We start from the raw sequence: 20630 nt of genomic DNA on the forward strand, positions 1-20630 counted from the left end.
TTTGTAAAACCAACAACAGCATGAGTCTTATAATTTAGCACCGTGTATAAGAGTTGAAACGTATTGCTCTGTTCTTGGGTATTCTACTGAAAACAAACAAAATCAGAGCATGGCATCAAAATGAATGGTAGCGTAATTATCTGGATCTGCCTGGCAAAAGAGGAGAGTTGAACTGCACTGCATTTTCTGTGAATTTTTCATGTACCTATTTAACAACGAGTGAATCCAAATAATAGAAATAGCTCTTTGTATGAAATACTACTCCTACAACAACATCCACAACTACTATTACTACTACTAATATACTACTACTAATAATAATAATATTAATATTATTATTATTAATAATAATAATAATAATAACAACATTGATCTATGTAGTGCTTTTCAAGAGACAGCAAATAAAATAAAATAAAATATATAGAATATATACAACCCCAATTCCAATGAAGTTGGAACGTTGTGTTAAACATAAATAAAAACAGAATACAATGATTTACAAATCATGTTTGACCTATATTAAATTGAATACACTAGAAAGACAAGACATTTAATGTTCAAACTGATAAACTTTATTGGTTTTGCAAATAATCATTAACTTAGAATTTTATGACTGCAACATGTTCCAAAAAAGCTGGGACAGGTTCATGTTTGCCACTGTTTTACGTCACCTTTTATTTTGACAACCATCAATAAACATTTGGGAACTGAGGAAACTAATTCTTGAAGCTTTGTAGGTGGAATTCTTTCCCATTCTTGCTTGATGTACAGCTTCAGCTGTTCAACAGTCCAGGGTCTCCGTTGTATATTTTACGCTTCATAATGCGACACACATTTTCAATGGGAGACAGGTCTGGACTGCAGGCAGGCCAGTCTACTACCCACACTCTTATGCTGTTGTAACACGTGCAGAAAGTGGTTTGACATTGTCTTGCTGAAATAAGCAGGGGCGTCCATGAAAAAGACGCTTGGATGGCAGCATAAATTTCTCCAAAACCTGTATGTATCTTTCAGCATTAATGGTGCCTTCACATATGTGTAAGTTACTTATGCCATTGGCACTAACACAGCCCCACACCATCTTTGCTTGTGAATGACTGAGCAATTCAGGGAAGCTCCTTTTATACCCAATCATGGCACCCACCTGTTCCCAATTAGCCTATTCACCTGTGGGATGTTCCAAACTGGTGTTTGATGAGCATTCCTCAACTTTCTCAGTCTTTTTTGCCACCTGTCCCTTTTTTGGAACGTGTTGCAGCCATAAAATTCTAAGGTAATGATTATTTGCTCAAACATCAAGTTTATTGGTTTCAACATTAAATATCGTGTCTTTGTAGTGTATTCAATTAAATATAGGTTGAACATGATTTGCAAATAATTGTATTCTGTTTTTATTTATGTTTAACACAACATCCCAACTTCATTGGAATTGGGGTTGTACTTACTGTATGGATTTTATATTTAATAAACATAAGTGATTAATTTGCAAGTGACCTTGCTATTGTTGAAAATCCAAGCATTACTATTCTGATGTGTCTGTTTAATTGTAAGCACATTTATCAATTGAAACATTTATATGTATTCTTCATATTGTTTAGTGCCCAACAGTTTTTTTTCAGCCAAAACTTTACTGAGGAGGATGTTTTCTCACAGTGTTTGTATTTTCTTGCATGATTTTCTGGATGGTCTCTGACCTGTCTGGCTGAGCTGCGAGGTACTCCGACTGCGCCTCGATGGCAGGATGGAAACAACGCGTTGGCTGAGGCTTGAGCGACGCTTTTTGATCCCACTTCCCAAGCTCCCGAGGGCGGTGTCTGATTGGCTGCCATCTGCATGCTCCATGCCATAGATTTCACCACTCACACTGGTGCTCTTCATCATGTGGCGGCCCGTCGCACGCATGGCTCGACTGATCATTGGTTTTTACAAAATCACACCATTGAAATACTGATTTATCCACAGAGGTGGCTGTATCATAAAAATGACATCTAACAAATGCTTGAAAAGACTGGTGTATATAATGTACTGTATGTACCTGAAGCGTCCTCTGGGTCTCTCTGACTGGATGGACATGTAGCTGGTGCTACTGATCCGAGAGGCACTGCTGGTTCGAGAGATGGCTGATACATCGCTGACATCACTGTCTGAGGACTTATGGGAAGCATTCTCACAGCTCATCCTGTGGTCCTTGAAGAGCTGCATCATACGAATGAGAATAATGCTGTGGTTCACATGACTGAAATTTGTGCAATCATTGCTTAATAAGCGAAAGTGTGATATATATATATATATATATATATATATATATATATATATATATATATATATACACACACACGTTCAAAATAATAGCAGGGCGTTTAAGAAGGTGAGTAAACGTCAAAATTCTTCAAATAAATTGTATTTTAATGAACACAAATGCATTGGGGACACTGTACATTCTATTTCAAAGCAGGAAAATTGGAAAAAGTAATTGAATTTGATAATATTTTACAGAATGTCAAGAAATATAATGTTCAAAACAGCACTGTTGACATCTGTCTTTACAAACTCAAAAATGTACTGTATGAACTAAGAAATGCTTGAAGATTCAACTTTCAAGAGAATCATAAACTAATATTAAGTTTCGTAACCACGGTTTCTGATTCTAATTGCTTCACATCTGTGGTGTATGGAGTCGACCAACTTCTGGCACCGGTCAACAGGTATTGCAGCCCAGGACAATTGTACTACGTTCCACAATTCCTCGGCATTTTCTTTCTTTTGCTCATGAACAGCATTTTTATGTCAGCCCACAAGTTTTCTATAGGATTAAGGTCTGGGGATTCTGCTGACCACTCCATTACTTGAATGCTGTTTGTCTGGAACCATGAGTTTGCTCGCTTGCTTGTGTGTTTGGGGTCATTGTCTTGTTGAAACACCAATTTCAAATGCATTTCCTCTTCAGCATTCGGCAATATGACTTCTTCCAATATTCTGATGTACTCAAACTGATCCATGATCCCTGGTATTCGATAAATAGGACCAACACCATCACCATAGTACGAGAAAAATCCCCATATCATGATGCTTGCACCACCATGCTTCACTGTCTTCACTGTGTACTGTGGTTTGAATTCAGTGTTTGCAGGACGTCTGACAAACTGTCTGTGGCCCTTAGACCCAAAAACAACAATCTTACTCTCATCAGTACACAAAATATTATCCATCCATCCATCCATCCATCCATTTTCTGAGCCGCTTCTCATCACTAGGGTCGCGGGCGTGCTCGAGCTTATCCCAGCTATCTTCGGGCAGGAGGCGGGGTACACCCTGGACTGGTTGCCAGCCAATCGCAGGGTACACATAAACAAACAACCATTCACACTCACATTCAGTCCTATGGGCAATTTAGAATTTTCAATCAACCTATATTATGCCATTTCTTTTTAGGCCAGTCAATGTGTTCTTTGGCAAATTGTAACCTCTTCAGCACGTCTTTTTATTAACAATGGGACTTTGCGGGGCCTTCTTGCCAGTAGCTTGGCTTCACAGAGACGACGTCTGATTGTTACAGTACTCACAGGCAACCTTAGATCTTCTTTGATCCTCCTGGAGCTGATCATTGGTTGAGCCTTTGGCAGTTTGGTTATTCTCCGATCCCTTCGAATCATCGTTTTTTTCTTTTCCTTCCTCGCCTTTCTGGTTTTGGCTGCCATTTTAAAGCGTTTGATATCATTTTAACTGAACATTTTCTGCACTTCTTTATAGGTTTTCCCTCAAAGAACGCTCTTCTTCTGAACAGTGTCTTGAACGACCCATTTTACTGTTTTTCAAGGACAAATGTACAGACAGCATATGCAGCATCAGTTGCCTTGATCCTTAATTAAGGGCCACCTGTTTAACACCTATTTTTTTCACAGAATCAATTTCCTCATTAAGTGAACTCAGCACTGCTATTTATTTGAACACCCCCCTTTCAGTTAATGATTCAGTTTCACAGAATCAGCAGAATGCATGTCATGCCTGTTGGTTTTCTATATCTTTACTCAACCTTCCAATAAGTTCGGACGTTGTGTAAAACGTAAATAAAAACAGAATACAATGATTTTCAAATCTTTTCAACCTATATTTAATTGAATACACGACAAAGGCAAGATATTTGTTGTTCAAATATTCTCTCATTTTGAATTTGATGCCAGAACACGCTCCAAAAAAGATGGGATTGGGGCAACAAAAGACTGGGAAAGTTGAGGAATCCCTACCAAAAAAAACAAAAACAAAAAAAACTGTTTGGAACATTTTGCAGGTAATCAGGTTAATTGTAAACAGGTGAGTGTCAACATAGGGTAAAGAAGGAGCACATTAAAAATGGCGGACACACTGATGTATTCCTGCCAACGGCCAACATGCTAGTTTGTAAATTCATAGAAAATGGAGTGCGCTTTGCTTCTCTGAACACTGCCCTCTCAGAGCGCAGTGAGAGCTTTACATTGACTTTCCAAATGTACGCTCTCTTTGCGTGCACTCCATAGTATAATAGACATTAGACATAACTATCATGACATGGCCGCCCCATCAATGCCCCATTCTCAACATGGCTGCCACATAGGCACGAGAGGCACACCTTTTGGATCTATTTTTATTGTATATCTGTGATCTGGAAATACTTCAGTCCCATTTTTGGACACATCGTTCAGTCCCGACCGTCCGTATTATCCGATATCTCTTATAATCGGGTCAGTTTTATCAAGCTTCTTTTTTTTTTTTTTTTTTTGGAGGCCAATACAGTACAAATAAAAAAAAAATATATTGAAAATGTTTGAAAGTTTCACATTTTATCCAAACTTAACGGCGGACGACTGCCTCACAGTTCTGACGACCCGGGTTTAAATCCGGCCTTGGCTGTGTGGAGCTTGCATGGTCTTGCATGGGTTTTCTCCGGGTACTCTGGTTTCCTCCAACATCCCAAAAAACTTGCATGGTCAGTTAATGGAAGACTCTAAATTGTCAGTAGGTGTGAAAGTGAGTGCAAATGGTTGTTTGTTTATGTGCCCGGCGATTGGCTGGTGACCATTCCAGGCTGTACCCCGTCTCTCGCCCAGACTCACTTGGAATAGGCTCCAGCATGCCCGCTACCCTATTGAGGATAAATGATATGGGAAATGAATGAATGAATGAATCCAAACTTACCACCATGGTGTGCTTGGTCATGGTGGAATTGTTGACTTAGAGTACTCATCATAGGTGAGTCTCTTTCATGAGCAGCAAGGAATTAGTGTGCTTACAAATGTATAGCCAAAGGCAAACAGCTTGGCAAGAAAAACCCTTACTGTACCAAAAATAGCGTGTTCCAGACTCCAAAGACTTTGTACTCCTCAGAAATAACACTATTTGCTCTATGTACAAGAGACAATCTATATAACCATTGTGACATGGCTGCCACGTCAATGCTCCACATTCAACATGGCCGCTATGTAGGCATGGCAGGCACATCTTTTAGAATTGGATCTAGTAATATTGTATATATGTGACCTGGAAATCCGTCAGTCTCATTCTCTGCCTAAATTACGCCACAGCGCCAGTACACAACAGCGACCAATTCTGGAATTAAGAGACTTTCTCAACGGCATTTTAAGTGACAAATGGAAATTATTTTTGGATACATAGTTCAGTCCTGACGGTGTGTTTAATCTAATATCCGTTATATCGGGGTCTGTTTTATCGGGGTTCCACTGTACTATAAAATGTTTAGTAATTTAACATTGTTTATATTTAACTTATTCAATTTATCTCTAAATTACAGTTCATTGAGCCTTAATAATAAGACTTTTATCCTACTAACTTATTCTGAAACTCTTACAGTGAAAGAGGACTTCAGACCCACCTCCCGTTTGTTCTTGAGGGCTATATCCAGGTCCTGCTGACTGGAGTTATTGGCAGCTGACATCCGGTTTGAATGAACTCTAATTTGGAGTTGACGGACGCGCTCCTCTGCTACCAGGGCTGAACACAAACACAAATGAAAACAAAGACTTTATGGAAAAGGACTTCGACAATAACGTGAGCATCTGATATATTTGGAAGATATCGATGTGAATTAACGACAACATCACAAACCATCATTTCCATCTGTGGGGTTGTTTTCCATAAACACAATTGATTGGTCGTAATTCAAAATACCACGAGGATTACATATTTGCACTAATGATGTCTGCTTTTGTTCTACGTTACTCTAAAACTATACCATGTACCATATGGTAGAAGACATGCATGAGCATGTTAATGTTTACCTTGTTCTACACTGTTGCTCTTGGGGGGAAGTTGGGGGAGCTGCCGCACTTTGCGAGATGAGGAGGAGGTCACTGAAGAGGAAAGAGGTGTAACACCTTGGTGTTGGCCCCTATTATTAAGTGACAGAGTAAAGGGAGAACAGAAAGAGGAAGAGAACATTTGAGAACCAGAGGTAGGAGAAAAAAAACTGAAAATAAAATGAATCCAAAATATTCACGCTAAGTAATTAAACGTGAAATATTTTAGGTTATGATAAATCTATAAAACCAAATATTCAGGTAAAGTAATTCAATATGAAATATTTCAGATTATGATCAATCTATAAAATCTAAATAACACACCAAGATAGATCGATAGATAGATATAGACCCTTTCCAAAAAAATTCAATATCATGGAAAGGTTTATTGCCATAATTCCATTGAAAAAGTCAAACTTTCAAATATTATAGATTCATGGCCCACAATTTAAATAATTTGTAATATTTATTTGATTATTTTTACATAATTTGGATTTCCAGCTCATAGAACCCAGAAAATCAGGAATTAAAACATTTTTAATACTGTGACGAAATCACCATTTACTTCTCAGTTTTCGTAGAAATAGAAAGAAATTAGGGTCACATTAAATCAATCAAAATATGGTACTTTCAAAACAATATGTTAATCTTCAATACTTGGTTTGGAATCCCTTTGCTTTAATCACTGCCTCGATGCGCCGTGGCATTGAGGCAATCAGCCTATGGCATTGCCTGGAAGTTATGGAAGCCCAGATTTCCTTGATGGTTGCTGTCAGTTCTTCTTTGTTTTGGGGTTTGGTGTCCCTCATTTTCCTCTTGATAATACTCCATTGATTGTAAATGGGGTTTAGATCCAGCGAGTTGGCTGCCCAGTCAAGCACGGTGATGGCATGGGCATCAAACCAGGTTTTGGTGCTTCTGGCGGTACGGACAGGGGCCAGGTCCTGCTGGAAGATTAAATCTGTATCTCCATACAGATCCTCAGCAGAAGGAATCATAAAGTCCTCTAAAATATTCTGGTAGACTATTGCGGTGACCTCGGATTTAAGAAAGCAGAGTTTACCAACACCTGCACTGGACATTGCATCCCAAATCATGAGTGACTGTGGATATTTCACACTGGACTTCAAGCAGCTTGGGTTCTGTGCTTCACCCATCTTCCTCCAAACCCTTGGACCTTGATTCCCGAATGAAAGGCACACTTTACTTTCATCAGAAAAGAGGACCTTGGACCACTGGGCAACAGTCCAGTCCTTCTTCTCCATGGCCCAGTTGAGATGCTTCCTACGTTGGCTCAGGCTAAGAAGTGGCTTAACCCAAGGAAAACGACAGTTGCATCTCCCGGATGAGTCTGAATATGGTGGATTTTGAAGCTGTGACTCTCGCCTTATTCCACTCTTTCTGGATCTCTGCGAGATTCTTCTCTGTTTGATAATCCTCTGAAGCCCACAGTCATCTCTTTTGCTTGTGCATCTTCTCCTGCCACATTTTGTCCTTCCATTGATATGCTTGGAGACAGCACGCTGTAAACAGCCAGCATCCTTAGCCATGAACTTTTGCGGCTTACCCATTCTATGGAGGGTATCAATGATGGTCTTCTGGCCAGTTGTCAAGTCTGCAGTCTTCCCCATATTGAACCCAACTGAGACAACTGAACCAAACTGAAACAATTTAATGACACCTGGGGAAACCTGTGCAGGTGCTTTGAGTTTAGTAGATGATTAGTGTGTGACACTCTGTTTAAAACATTTATGGCCTCCAAAAGTTGGGCTGATTTCTTCACAGTATTCACATTTTTTTAATTCCTGATTTCGTGGGTTTTATGAGCTGGAAACCCCAATTAGGTAAAAATGTACAAATAATTGAAATTGTTTAAATTGTGGGCCCTGAATCTATAATCGATGAAAGTTTAACTTTTTGAATGGAATTATGGAAATACACTTTTTCATTACATAATTTTTTTTTAGAAAGGGTCTTTGCATTTTTGATGAAAACAACAACAAAAACATTCAGAGAAAATGTGGCAAAAACATTTAAGCCACAGGAGAAGCAAAGGTGTAGGTTGCTCAGCAAATAAAGCAAAAATAGATTTTTGGAGATCAAAACACACACACACACACACACGTATAGGTGAAAGTTGTGGATGAAAGTGGAAATATTTAAACTCTGTTTGCAAGTACAGTACATCTTCTTACACATACATATAAAACAAATGAACAATAAAACAGTTTAAAATATGCAATTGACAACTACACTGACAAAATCTTTACTGCTTATACATTCACTGGGTGACAGAGGGACAGACAAACATCTTTACACTAAACACACAAACAGAACAGTAGATTATTTTTTTTTAGAAAGGGTCTTTGCATTTTTGATGAAAACAACAACAAAAACATTCAGAGAAAATGTGGCAAAAACATTTAAGCCACAGGAGAAGCAAAGGTGTAGGTTGCTCAGCAAATAAAGCAAAAATAGATTTTTGGAGATCAAAACACACACACACACACACACGTATAGGTGAAAGTTGTGGATGAAAGTGGAAATATTTAAACTCTGTTTGCAAGTACAGTACATCTTCTTACACATACATATAAAACAAATGAACAATAAAACAGTTTAAAATATGCAATTGACAACTACACTGACAAAATCTTTACTGCTTATACATTCACTGGGTGACAGAGGGACAGACAAACATCTTTACACTAAACACACAAACAGAACAGTAGATTATTCTGAGGAGATTTGGGTTTGATATGTCATATGATATATTCGACAACAATGTCTTTAGTAAATGAAAGGGCATTTTCTTCTCATTAAATTATTCAAGGGGAAAATCCCGTTACCAAAAGACTGTAGAAGCAGCACCTTAAGATGGAGGTAGGCTTGTCATGGGTGTGGGTTAGGGTTGTTGTCTTCCCCGTCTCCTACACACCTGCTCCTGAGAGCATCTTCCCCACCTGTGCCTCGTTTACCATAATTACCCCATGCATTTAGCCTCCTGTCTCATTCTTTCTGGTCGCCAGTTCGTTGTACCTTGTTGTCACGTTCCAACATTTCTTGTTTCCACGTCACCGACTCATAGTAAGACTAAGACCTGTTCTGATTATTGACCTTGCCTCTTTGCCCCACGTTTTTTTGGATACTGTTGCCTTTTCGGATTGCCTGCCGGTGTACCGACCTCTGCTCATTTATTAAACCTCTCATTTTTTAAACTGTCCATTTGTATTGGATTCGTGCATTTTGGGTCCTGTCCTCTGTTCCGTTCATGACAAGGCTTTACTCTGGTGCACACACATAGAATGGTGCACAAAACAGAATTCAGACAAAAATATGGAAATGAAGAAGAGGACAAAAGATAGAATACACATAAATGACACAAGATTATAAATAATGCAAAATTAAAATCATACTGTAGTTTACAATGAAGAATTGACTTCTTGACTTGATTTGGCATGTCAGGTTGGTATAAAACACAAGGTGATGTATTAATGCCTACAGTATATTTGGTTAATGTTAAAATGAAACCAATCAGCATAATAATTTTTAAAAATGTATGCGGTTTACCAATGAACCTAATGCGAATATGTGGAATACAAAATGGATGGATGGATGGATGAGGTAAGCATGGCCAGAACTGTGCTGTAGTGGTTACTGCCTAACAGTCGAGAGGTTTTGGGTTCAAATTCCGGCTCAGAATCACTTGTGTTGGTTTTCCATGTGCATGCAAGGGTTTTCTGGGGATACAACAACTTCCATAGGTGTGATTATACAGTGGCATGAAAAAGTATTTGGCCCTCTCTCAAATTAATATTTGCACAGTTTCCCTACTACGTCCGAGATCATCAAACAAATGTAAATACCAGACAAAGATAATCCAAGTAAATATAAAATGCCGTTTTTCAATGATTTTATTTATTAAGGGGAAAAAAATTAAAAGCTAGTTGGTTCTGTGAGAAAAAGTAATTCCGACCTTGTTAAATCATGAATTAACTGTGAATAATCACATTTTTGGGAAAGCTGAGTTAATTTTCACTGAACATACTCAAATCTGATTACCTGCAATCTATACAGATCAGATACAGGACACCAGTTAACAACAGTGAGAGCCAATATCCACAGATAAAGAAAACATGGAACAGTGGTGAAACTTCCCAGGAGTGACCGGCTTACAAAAATTACCCCAAGAGTGAGGACTCATCCAGGAGGTCACAAAGAAACCCAGGACAACATCTAAAGAACTGCAGGCCTCCCTTGCTTCAGTTGAGGTCAGTTTTCATGACTCAACTATAAGGGAGAGACTGGGCAAAAACGGGATCCATGGCTGAGTTCCATTGCGAAGCCCACTGCTGACCCAAACAAACAAAACAACAAAAAACAACAACAAAAAAACGGATTTCCCAAGATGGCGGCATGGTGGACGACTGGTTACCACATCTGCCTCACAGTTCTGAGGACCGGGGTTAGAATCCCGGCCCTGCCTGTGTGTAGTTTGCATGTTGTCTCCGTGCCTGCGTGGGTTTTCTGCGGGTACTCCAGTTTCCTCCCACATCCCAAAACATGCATGGTAGGTTAATTGAAGACTCTAAATTGCCCGTAGGTATGAATATGAGTGTTATTGGTTGTTTGTTTCTATCCTGCGATTGGCTGGCGACCAGTTCAGGTTGTACCCCGCCTCTTGCCCGGAAATAGCTGGGCCAGCATACCCGCGACCCTAGTGAGGACTTTGAAAAAGCAGTCTATGGTTTGACGAGACGAAAGTTTAACTTTTTGGAAGGTGTGTGTCTTGTTACATTTGGCATAAATGTAACATAGCATTTTGGAAAAAGAACATCATTCCAACAGTCAAACATGGTGGTAGTCCTGTTGTGGTCTGGAGCTGCGTCCTCCTTCAGGACCTGGACGAATTGCTGTGATTGATGGAACCACAGATTCTGCTGTTTACCAGAAAATCCTGAAGGAGAATGTTTGGCCATCAGTTTGTGACCTCAAGCTGAGGCGCAGTTGCAATGCCAGCGAGACAGCTTTTGGAGTGGTGGGCACAGCAATTCGGGGGAACATTTTACCGCTCTTTCTCTGGGGGGGGGGGGGGTGCCGATCAAAATTTTCCATTCCAGAAAAAAGGGAATTGTTGCTAGGAAACAGTCGAATAATGTGTGGCTGGGACATACAACCCCAAATCCAAAGAAGTTGGGACGTTGTGTGAAACATAAATAAAATAAAAACAGAATACAATGATTTGAAAATCATGTTCAACCTATATTTAATTGAATGCACTACAAATACAAAAAATGTAATGTTCAAACTGATAAACTTTGTTGTTTTAAGCAAATAATCATTAACTTAAAATTGTATGGCTGCAACACGTTCCAAAAAAGCTGGGACAGGTGGCAAAAAAGACTGAGAAAATTGAGGAATGCTCATCAAACACCTGTTTGGAACATCCCACGGGTGAACAGGCTAATTGGGAACAACTGGATGCCATGATTGGGCATAAAAGGAGCTTCCCTGAATTGCTCAGTCATTCGCAAGTAAAGATGGGGTGAGGTTCACCTCTTTGTGAACAAGTGTGTGAGAAAATAGTTGAACAGTTTAAGGACAATGTTCCTCAACATACAATTGCAAGGAATTTAGAGATTTCATCATCTACGGTCCATAATATCATCAAAAGGTTCAAAGACTCTGGAGAAATCACTGCATGTAAGCGGCAGGGCCGAAAACCAACATTGAATGCCCGTGACCTTCGATCCCTCAGGCGACACTCCATCACTGTGTAAAGGATATCACTACATGGGCTCAGAAAACCAATGTCAGTAAATAGAGTTCGGCGCTACATCCGTAAGTGCAACTTGAATCTCTACTATGCAAAGCAAAAGCCATTTATCAACAACACCAGAAACGCTGCCAGTTTCTCTGGCCCTGAGCTCATCTAAGATGGACTGATGCAAAGTGGAAAAGTGTTCTGTGGTCCGACGAGTCCACATCTCAAATTGTTTTTGGAAATTGTGGACGTCTTGTCCTCCGGGCCAAAGAGGAAAAGAACCATCCGGACTGTTATGGACACAAAGTTCAAAAGCTAGTATGTGTGATGGTATGGGGCCGTGTTAGTGCCAATGGCATGGGTAACTTACACATCTGTGAAGGCACCATTAATGCTGCGAGGTACATACAGGTTTTGGAGAAACATATGCTGCCATCAAAGCAATGTCTTTTTCATGGACGACCCTACTTATTTGAGCAAGACAATACCAAAGCACATTCTGCACGTGTTACAACAGCGTGGCTTCGTATTAAAAGAGTGCGGGTACTAGACTGGCAGTCCAGACCTGTCTCCCATTGAAAATGTGTGGCGCATTATGAGATCCCGGACTGTTGAACAGCTGAAGCTGTACATCAAGCAAGAATGGGAACGAATTCCACCTACAAAGCTTCAACACAATTAGTGTCCTCAGTTCCCAAACGTTTATTGAATATTGTTAAAAGAAAAGGTGATGTAACACAGTGGTACACATGACCCTGTCCCAGCTTTTTTGGAAAGTGTTGCAGCCATAAAATTCCAAGTTAATGATTATTTGCTAAAAACAATAAAGTTTATCAGTTTGAGCATTAAATATCTTGTCTTTGCAGTGTATTCAATTAAATATAGGTTGAACATGATTTGCAAATCATTGTATTCTGTTTTTATTCATGTTTAACACAACGTCCCAACTTCACTGGAATTGGGGTTGTATTATTTGTGAGGTAACACATTATTAATAGGGCTTAAGGCTTAAAGAAACAAAATGAAGCTTTTGAAGTGGCCTTGTCAAAGTCCAGACTTCTATCTGATTGAATCAGAATCAGAATGGGAATCAGAATGATCTTTATTTGCCAAGTATGTTAAAAACACACAATGAATGTGTCTCTTCTATTACAACAATAGACAGTCAATTGACAGAGAATACTTTTGAGACATAAAAACATAAAGACACAGTCACTGAGCAATAAAAGGTTACCAGGATATGGGGTATTGCCGGTACAATGTTTTATTTATTTTTTTGACAATTGTGCAAAATGATGCTGAGTCCTCTAGCATTTAGAGCAGTTTGAAATGACAGTAGTCAGGTGCAGTGACCATTGTGCAAATGGCGCAGAGTCTTCAAGAAATTTATGCAGTTTAAAGTGACTAGTCGTGCGATAATCTGGGACAATGTCAATTGTGCAAATGGTGCAGCACATGAGTGGCCAGTATTGGTCAACAACAGATATGCAAGTACTGCAGTGTGGCGAGACTACTACAGTGAGTGCACGAGTAATGTATAATTGACCGGACAGAGATGTGACTACAATCTCAAGACAAAATTGACAGCATGTTATAATGGAATTGTAAGTTAACTGTTTAAGAAGTTAATGGCAAGAGGGAAGAAGTTGTTGGAATGTCTGCTAGTTTTAGTTTGCATTGATCGGTAGCGCCTACCTGAAGGAAGGAGCTGGAAGAGGTTATGACCAGGAGATGGAGGGTCCAAGAGGATGTTGCATGCTCTTGTCTTAGTTCTCCCAGCGTGCAAGTCCTCAAGGGTGGGTAGGGGGGTACCGACAATCTTTTCAGCAGTTTTGTTACAGTCGGAGTTTGTCTTTTTTTGTCGCAGCACCAAACCAGACTGTGATGGAAGAACACAGGACTGATTTGATTACTCCTGTGTAGAACTGCCTCAACAGCTCCCTTCCTCAGAAGCCGCAGGAAGTACATCCTCTGCTGGGCCTTTTTGAGGATGGAGTTGATGTTGGTCTCCCACTTCCTGTCCTGAGAGACTGTAATTCCCAGGAACTTCAAGGTCTCGACGGTTGACACAGGCAGTTGGACAGCGTGAGGGGCAGCTGTGGCGAAGGATGCCTCCGGAAGTCCACGATCATCTCTCCAGTCTTGAGCGTGTTCAGCTCCAGGTTGTGTCGTCTTTGATGAGGCCGATGACTGTGGTGTCATGTGCAAACTTCAGGAGTTTGACAGGGTGTGTTGAGGTGGCATGACCTTGAAAGGGCCGTTCATGCTCGAAAACCCTCCAGTGTTGCTGAATTAACACAATTCTGCAAGTGGGCCCAAATATCTCCACATTGCCAGTATAGAAAACGCCTGATTTCAGTTGTTGCTGCTGAGGGGGGCCCGACCCAATAATAGGCTAAGGAGGCAATTATTTTTTCACACAGGGCCAGCGAGCTTTGAAGCTTTTGTTTTCCTTATTGAATAAAAGCACCATTTTAAATCTGCATTTTATGTTTATATGGGTAACTTTGTCAGATATTTATTTCCAATTGTTTGATGGTTTTAAACAAAGTGGGGAAACTAAGCAAAAAATTAAGAATTTGAGAAGGGGGCAAATACTTTTTCATGGCATTGTAAGTGTAAATGACTGTTTGTCTAGCTGTGCTCTGTTATTGGCTGGTGACATGGCTATGGTGTAGCCAAAGTCAGTTGGGATTTCCCTGCAGCTCACCCGTGACACTTATGATGACAAGTGGTATATACAATGGATGGCTAAATGAGATGTCGGTTATTGGACAGAAAGTGCTGTTATTAATTGTTTCGAGGCAATTATATGGTGATGGTGCTGTTTTAAAATCAGGCTCTTCGTGACCTCGTTTCATATGGCTGCTAGTAAACATGTTCTGAGCATCCAGTACATGCCTTACCTGCCACTGTCAAACAGCTTCCTGCCACGTGTCTGACATTCAGGTGTATCGAGAGTCTGAGTCTGCCTGGACAATGGCGGTTGAGGAAAGGAGATACACCAGAACAAAAAAAGAAAAGAAAAGATGGATGCATGGAGAGGAGAGCAAGATGGAGAATGAAAATAAGGATATATAAGTTAAGGAGACTATCATTGACCTCACATTTTTATGGCACGGAATATTAATTAGATGTGATGGGTGTTATGAGGGTGATATGAAGACAAAGGACTCAGTTACAAACGTGTGTGAGTGTGTGTGTGTGTGTGTGTGTGTGCGCGCGTGTGTGCAGATGCCTGAACAAAATACCGTGTACCTTACTGACGGGAATTTCAGGCACCACAGAACAAAAAAATACTGTACTAAAAACACACACATACACACATCCAAACTTGATGCCATTGAAAATTATGAACCATTGCTGAGGAATAGGTCTTGGAAACAAAGAAGTTGAGCACATAGAAGCTGCAAATGCAATTACCAGAACAACAGCACCACCACCACCACCATCAACAACAACAACAAATACTTTGTCACTGCAAGAAGCAAACACAACGGCGCAGGATTTCACACCAAAGCAGTCCAAGCTACCGCAATTTAAAAATGAGCACAAGCTGAAGCTTAACAAGGGACGGAAACAATACAAAACTAACAAGACCAAATAATTTCAACACTATCCACAACCAGGAACACAAACCATTACTACCACTCTTGGCAAAGATGCACAAAAGTGACAAACTGTAGAACATGTCTATATATTGACTTGTTATTCTCACAAGTTCCATTTTGTATCCCACAGTCAGTGTGCCAAAGTGATAACCACAGAGTACCAGTGATTTAGGATTAGAGCGAGAGCCAGCAAAAGAATAGTTTGTGATTTTATCCTGTGTGTTCAAATATAAAGAAGCTATTTATTGTAATTACTAAGTATGTCAGTGCTTTATTTCACACAAGATAAAATCACTTTCTACTCATAATTCTCATCAATTAAAAGTTAGATTAGGAATATTTATACTAGCTCATCCAAAATATAAAAAAATGGGATCCAAACTCTTCAAAAGATCGGTGTTAAACACACGCACACACAAGGTAGAGTTTGGCATCTGCTTGCACATAAATAAAACCAATGTGAACCCATGAATTGCAGTTTGAGAGAAGAAATGAAACTAAGGGTGGCGGATTGGAGGGTTGGGGTCATAAATAAATTAACTGTGTGCATGGAAGCTTTTCTCAAGTTGCAAAATAAAGGTTTTGAAGTTGGTACTCAGTGGTGTCACATGTCAAGCTCAGGAGAGTGAGGTCACGGGTCCACAAAAGGGTACCTGTCATCTTCAGGGGAAGCATGTTGGATAAAAATCCTGGGGCTGGTAGGACGTCTCCTTGGCAAGGAATGGTACAATGATTTTCTATGTGTGCACAGGGAAACAAATAACTTCACTAAAAAAAAAAAAAAAATGGATTCTTGTATTCACTCATATATTCAAGTCCAACTTTACAGACAGTCTGTCAAATAATGTGATAATGTGATAGCTGTCAGAGAGATAGCTATGAATTGAACAGGCTTTATTATTGCAGTTGCTGTTTGCAATGATTTATTACTACAGTACATCATTCAAAAAAACAACAACAAATGCATAATTTAGTTTATCAATTGCATTTCATCTGGATAATAATTTATTTGAAAAAAAACCAAACAAACAAAAAAAAACAATAGAGTAAAGTTGCATGCGTTTATTTTTCACCACTAGAGGGAAGCAAAGACAGTCGTATTCCCAATTCTCTCCTTGCTTTCGGTTTTGCTGTACAGTCGTGAAATCAAAATCTCCTCAATGTTTTTTGTTTGTGTTTTTTAAATCTATGTAATTTACACTGTTTTAGGAATATCTGTGTTTGACAAACTACTCTCCGCCAGTATACAGTTTCTTCTTCTTTTATACTGCAGAGGCATTACTACAGTACATGACAGAAACAAGAAACCCATTCATGGCTCACGGTTCACACTACGGATACTAGACACAAACAACAGCAATTGTTTAGAATAGCAATACATGCTAGTGACACAACTCAGTCTCACCAAGCAGACAAATTAAACTGGTTTTGATAAAGGAGTGCTGTTGACACAAATTACTGACAGTCAATCTTTGCTGAGCGCACATAAGCAGGGTAGAGTATTAGGACTGTGCGACTGGTGAAGTGAATCAGACCAGAAGAAGAATTAAGAGCTTGAGGTGTTCAAAACAAGAAACTCAATTGTCTTTTACAGTCGCAAGTAGAAACTCTTAACTTAGTGGCTCAAAGATATCTTACCGTCCAAATCATTTTAATGGGGAAAAAAGTGTTCATATTAAACAGCTGTGAAGACAAAGGAAAACTGGTCTACAGTGAGTGCCTTGAGGTGTTCTGAGGGTGAAGCAAAATGTTATTTAAAGGTGGGGAAAAGTGCAAGAGCGCAATACCAAAGGCAAATAGGGACTACAGTAGCACTACAGGAGGGTGTTGGATACAAAGCATGGTACCTTTCCAACTCAGGTGTGGGGGCATGATTATCTGGAGTCAGACAGTTGGTGCTAGCACTCCTAACCCTGTCCAGAGAAGGCTGAAGATCACTAGAGGCATCACAGCACAACATGCCATCCAATGGAGGAAGAGGAGGATGGAGAGGAGAGACAGGGCAAGAGGTCAACCACAAAGTGAAAAACAATGGACAAACACAAAACTTACTTGAAAAGAAAGTCTGGTTGGATTCACAAAATGATACGTCTGATAACGAAGCCATGCCTGGCTGCAGGGCACAATGAGTGGTATGTCATTAAGGTGTTATAACCTGAGTTACCAAAAGTCCTGTGCGACGAGTGACGAGTTTTACCAGGGCGGGATTCTAGAAAAGCGCTTGCTTTAGCTTAGCTTTTGACATGCCGGCACGGTACAATGCTAGTGATCACAGCACATTTTCCACAACAGCATGCATTGCAAGCAAAATTAGAACAGATTCAATTAAATCTAATAGGAGACCGAAAAAAAGTGAGGATCTCTCAGACCAAATCAATTTCTCAATTTTTTTCCCCATTAATTAAAGTAACAGCAACTATTTGGTATTACTCTCACAAAGGGATAAACTACTGATGGATTGATAAAATCATCAGTGTAACACCACAAAGTTTGTCCATATGCTTCAAACAAAGGAATGTAGTCGAATTGACGATTTACATTACTTATATACAATAGATTGTCATCAAATCATGAAAATATGGCCACACCTGAGGGCGTCTCGTAAAAGAGTTGGTTTGAAAACACATTTTGTCGCATAAGTCACATAATGTATGCGCAGGTCGTAAGTGTCAAGTCTTAATCTTCAAGTTTCAAGCAAGTCCCAAGTTACTGTGATAAAAATCGAGCAATTCAAGTCGAGTCGCCAGTAATCTTCAGTCAATTCGAGTCAATTCAATACTTGGGTTCGGCAAGTCATACGATCTTGCTCAGTTACAACATTTATTCATTGGCCACATTGCACTCACGATCAGTACTTCCGTTCATTAGCTGTGCTAACAGATTCACAGTCACATTTTGCAATGGTCCCAAAACAGTCTCCGTCTTGTCTCTTTCTTCATCTTCTCACTTAAACCTCTACCCGACATGAATCTTAGTTAATGTTTGACCAGCTATAAGTGAGCTAAACTGTGGAGTTATTAACATAGCATACATTTCTTTGTGGGTTTTAAAGTGAAGTCAAAGTCAAATCAAATCTGTCATGGATTTGACTAGCAAGTCCCAAGTCCTAGTCTGACTCATGTGACTCGAGTGAATATATGACGTTTGTTTGAAGCATATTAAACCCTTATACCTACCTCCTCATGTTACTGTGGGTATTGCTGAATAAAAGTGGCATCTTGAGTGGGAGTGTTTGACTGTCCCTAGTTGATCTCCTGAATTGTGCATGCATGCCAGAGACAGAAGCAACCAAATGGACAAGATTGTAGGAGAAGGGAAGGAAAAAAGAAGTGTGCAGTTGTTTTGGACAGACAGTAGAGATCCACAGGGTAAATGAAGAGGAAAGTTAACCAGTGAATTTATGCAGTTGAGTATGTTGTGGTATAAAGCACCGCAAATGACAGATGATTTCGACATTTAGAAATTTAGTGCACTATAGCGGATTTTATTGTTTAGTTCTGTTAGTTATTGTACTGTATATAAATAAAATGCTGTAGTCGATAAGAAATACGGCATACGCATACCAATTGAGCAAGTATATAAAAATGGCTGAAATGTCACTTGAGTTTGCATGTTCTCCCGTGCCTGCGCTCAAATTTTTGGTACTGCTTCAGTTTTCTTTTCTTTTTTTTTAAATCACAGTGCTTGGATATTGTTGCAATAATTTTTTTTTCTTTTACAAAAAAAAAAAAATGGTATGCCTGACCAAACTTAAAAATCTGAAGAACAGTTAACATTGTAAATATTGACTTTGTTGCTTAATATGTTTTTTTCCGATGTAAAATGAAAACATTTTATAAACTCGTAAAGCAAACTCTTGAGTCACTCATGACTATACGTAACAATAATCATCGTCCTGTAGTGTCCTCTTGTGGATCACAGGCAGCATTGCAAGCTTATTGCATACATATGATCCACTAATGTGTTCTTTTGACACAGTTCTCTCAAAACATTTATCCATTATTGTGCAACTTAGCAGTAAACATTACCAATGTATTAATATTGCATGGAAAATAGATATGATTGTCTTTTTTACTGGGCTAAACTTTATATCTTCTTTTTCAACAATAGGAAATTGTTCTGAGTGAGATTCAGTTATTCCAACATATGTATTTTAAACTATCATAAACATTCATGGAAATACTCTCCAGGTACAATTTCTGAGTCAGAAATTCACACCCAGAAGCACATAGTAATGAATATGAATAATATGAATATGACATTTTTGGCCAAGTTACCTGAAGTGGATGCACTCAGCACTTTTGCCTCGCATTGATTGGTGGATCATGATGACCTCACTGGGGTAAACATGGTGATGGATGACACATGAGGAAAGCAACAATTCCCCAAAACAGGAGAGTAAAGGGAGAAGAGAGTGAATTGGACCAAGAGGACGCTATGCACCAACACAAATGCACAAACAGTACATAAACGCACACTCGCACGGCAAAACACACAAGGTACACTGCACAGCTTTACAAACAACTAATCAGGAGGCTACAGCACCAACCCCTGTTCGAAGTCCAAACCAACAATGAAAATGAGACATTTGCTTCCCAAAAATCCCCCCCCCCCAAAAAACAAACAAACAACCATTTTGATAATTTTACATAACTCATAGAATGTGGTTTCACCAGCAATGACATTCATACATTCAAATGTTTTTCCACTTTCCAGCACTGCGTACAGTTAAGCAGTCAGTATTGCCCAAAATACAAATAACACAATAAGTGAACATACGAGGATAGGACAGATGCAAATTCAAGGATAATACCTGTCATCCAGGTATTCCTGATCCTTGTGGCGACCTCTTGCAGAGTCATAGTAGCGGGTCGGAGAACGAGAACGCCTAGAGTGCGAAAGCTCATCGTCTAGACTCCTGAAAAAGAAAGACAATAAATATATCAATAAAGACGGAAATGTCTT

General features: G+C 39.4%; 1 protein-coding gene across 17 annotated transcripts in view; it reads right to left on the bottom strand.

Annotated features, from left to right (window-relative positions):
- The window catches only part of LOC133485634 (regulating synaptic membrane exocytosis protein 1-like), a 109013-nt gene that overhangs the window by 16485 nt on the left and 71898 nt on the right, over positions 1–20630 (bottom strand). For 8 of the 17 annotated variants that reach the window (XM_061789648.1, XM_061789650.1, XM_061789651.1 and 5 more), the window contains 9 exons: positions 20479–20583; positions 19943–20002; positions 17513–17602; positions 16319–16402; positions 14961–15026; positions 6273–6382; positions 5867–5985; positions 2036–2196; positions 1695–1909 (listed from right to left, as the gene is read on the bottom strand). In XM_061789648.1, coding sequence (XP_061645632.1) covers positions 1695–1909; positions 2036–2196; positions 5867–5985; positions 6273–6382; positions 14961–15026; positions 16319–16402; positions 17513–17602; positions 19943–20002; positions 20479–20583 — 1010 coding nt within the window. Of the gene's footprint in view, positions 1–1694; positions 1910–2035; positions 2197–5866; positions 5986–6272; positions 6383–14960; positions 15027–16318; positions 16403–17512; positions 17603–18841; positions 18920–19942; positions 20003–20478; positions 20584–20630 lie in introns of all 17 variants that reach the window. The other 9 variants (XM_061789664.1, XM_061789654.1, XM_061789665.1 and 6 more) reach the window with 7 other exon arrangements.

Source organism: Phyllopteryx taeniolatus, chromosome 11 (assembly GCF_024500385.1).
Source record: "Phyllopteryx taeniolatus isolate TA_2022b chromosome 11, UOR_Ptae_1.2, whole genome shotgun sequence".
NCBI classification, from domain to species: domain Eukaryota; kingdom Metazoa; phylum Chordata; class Actinopteri; order Syngnathiformes; family Syngnathidae; genus Phyllopteryx; species Phyllopteryx taeniolatus.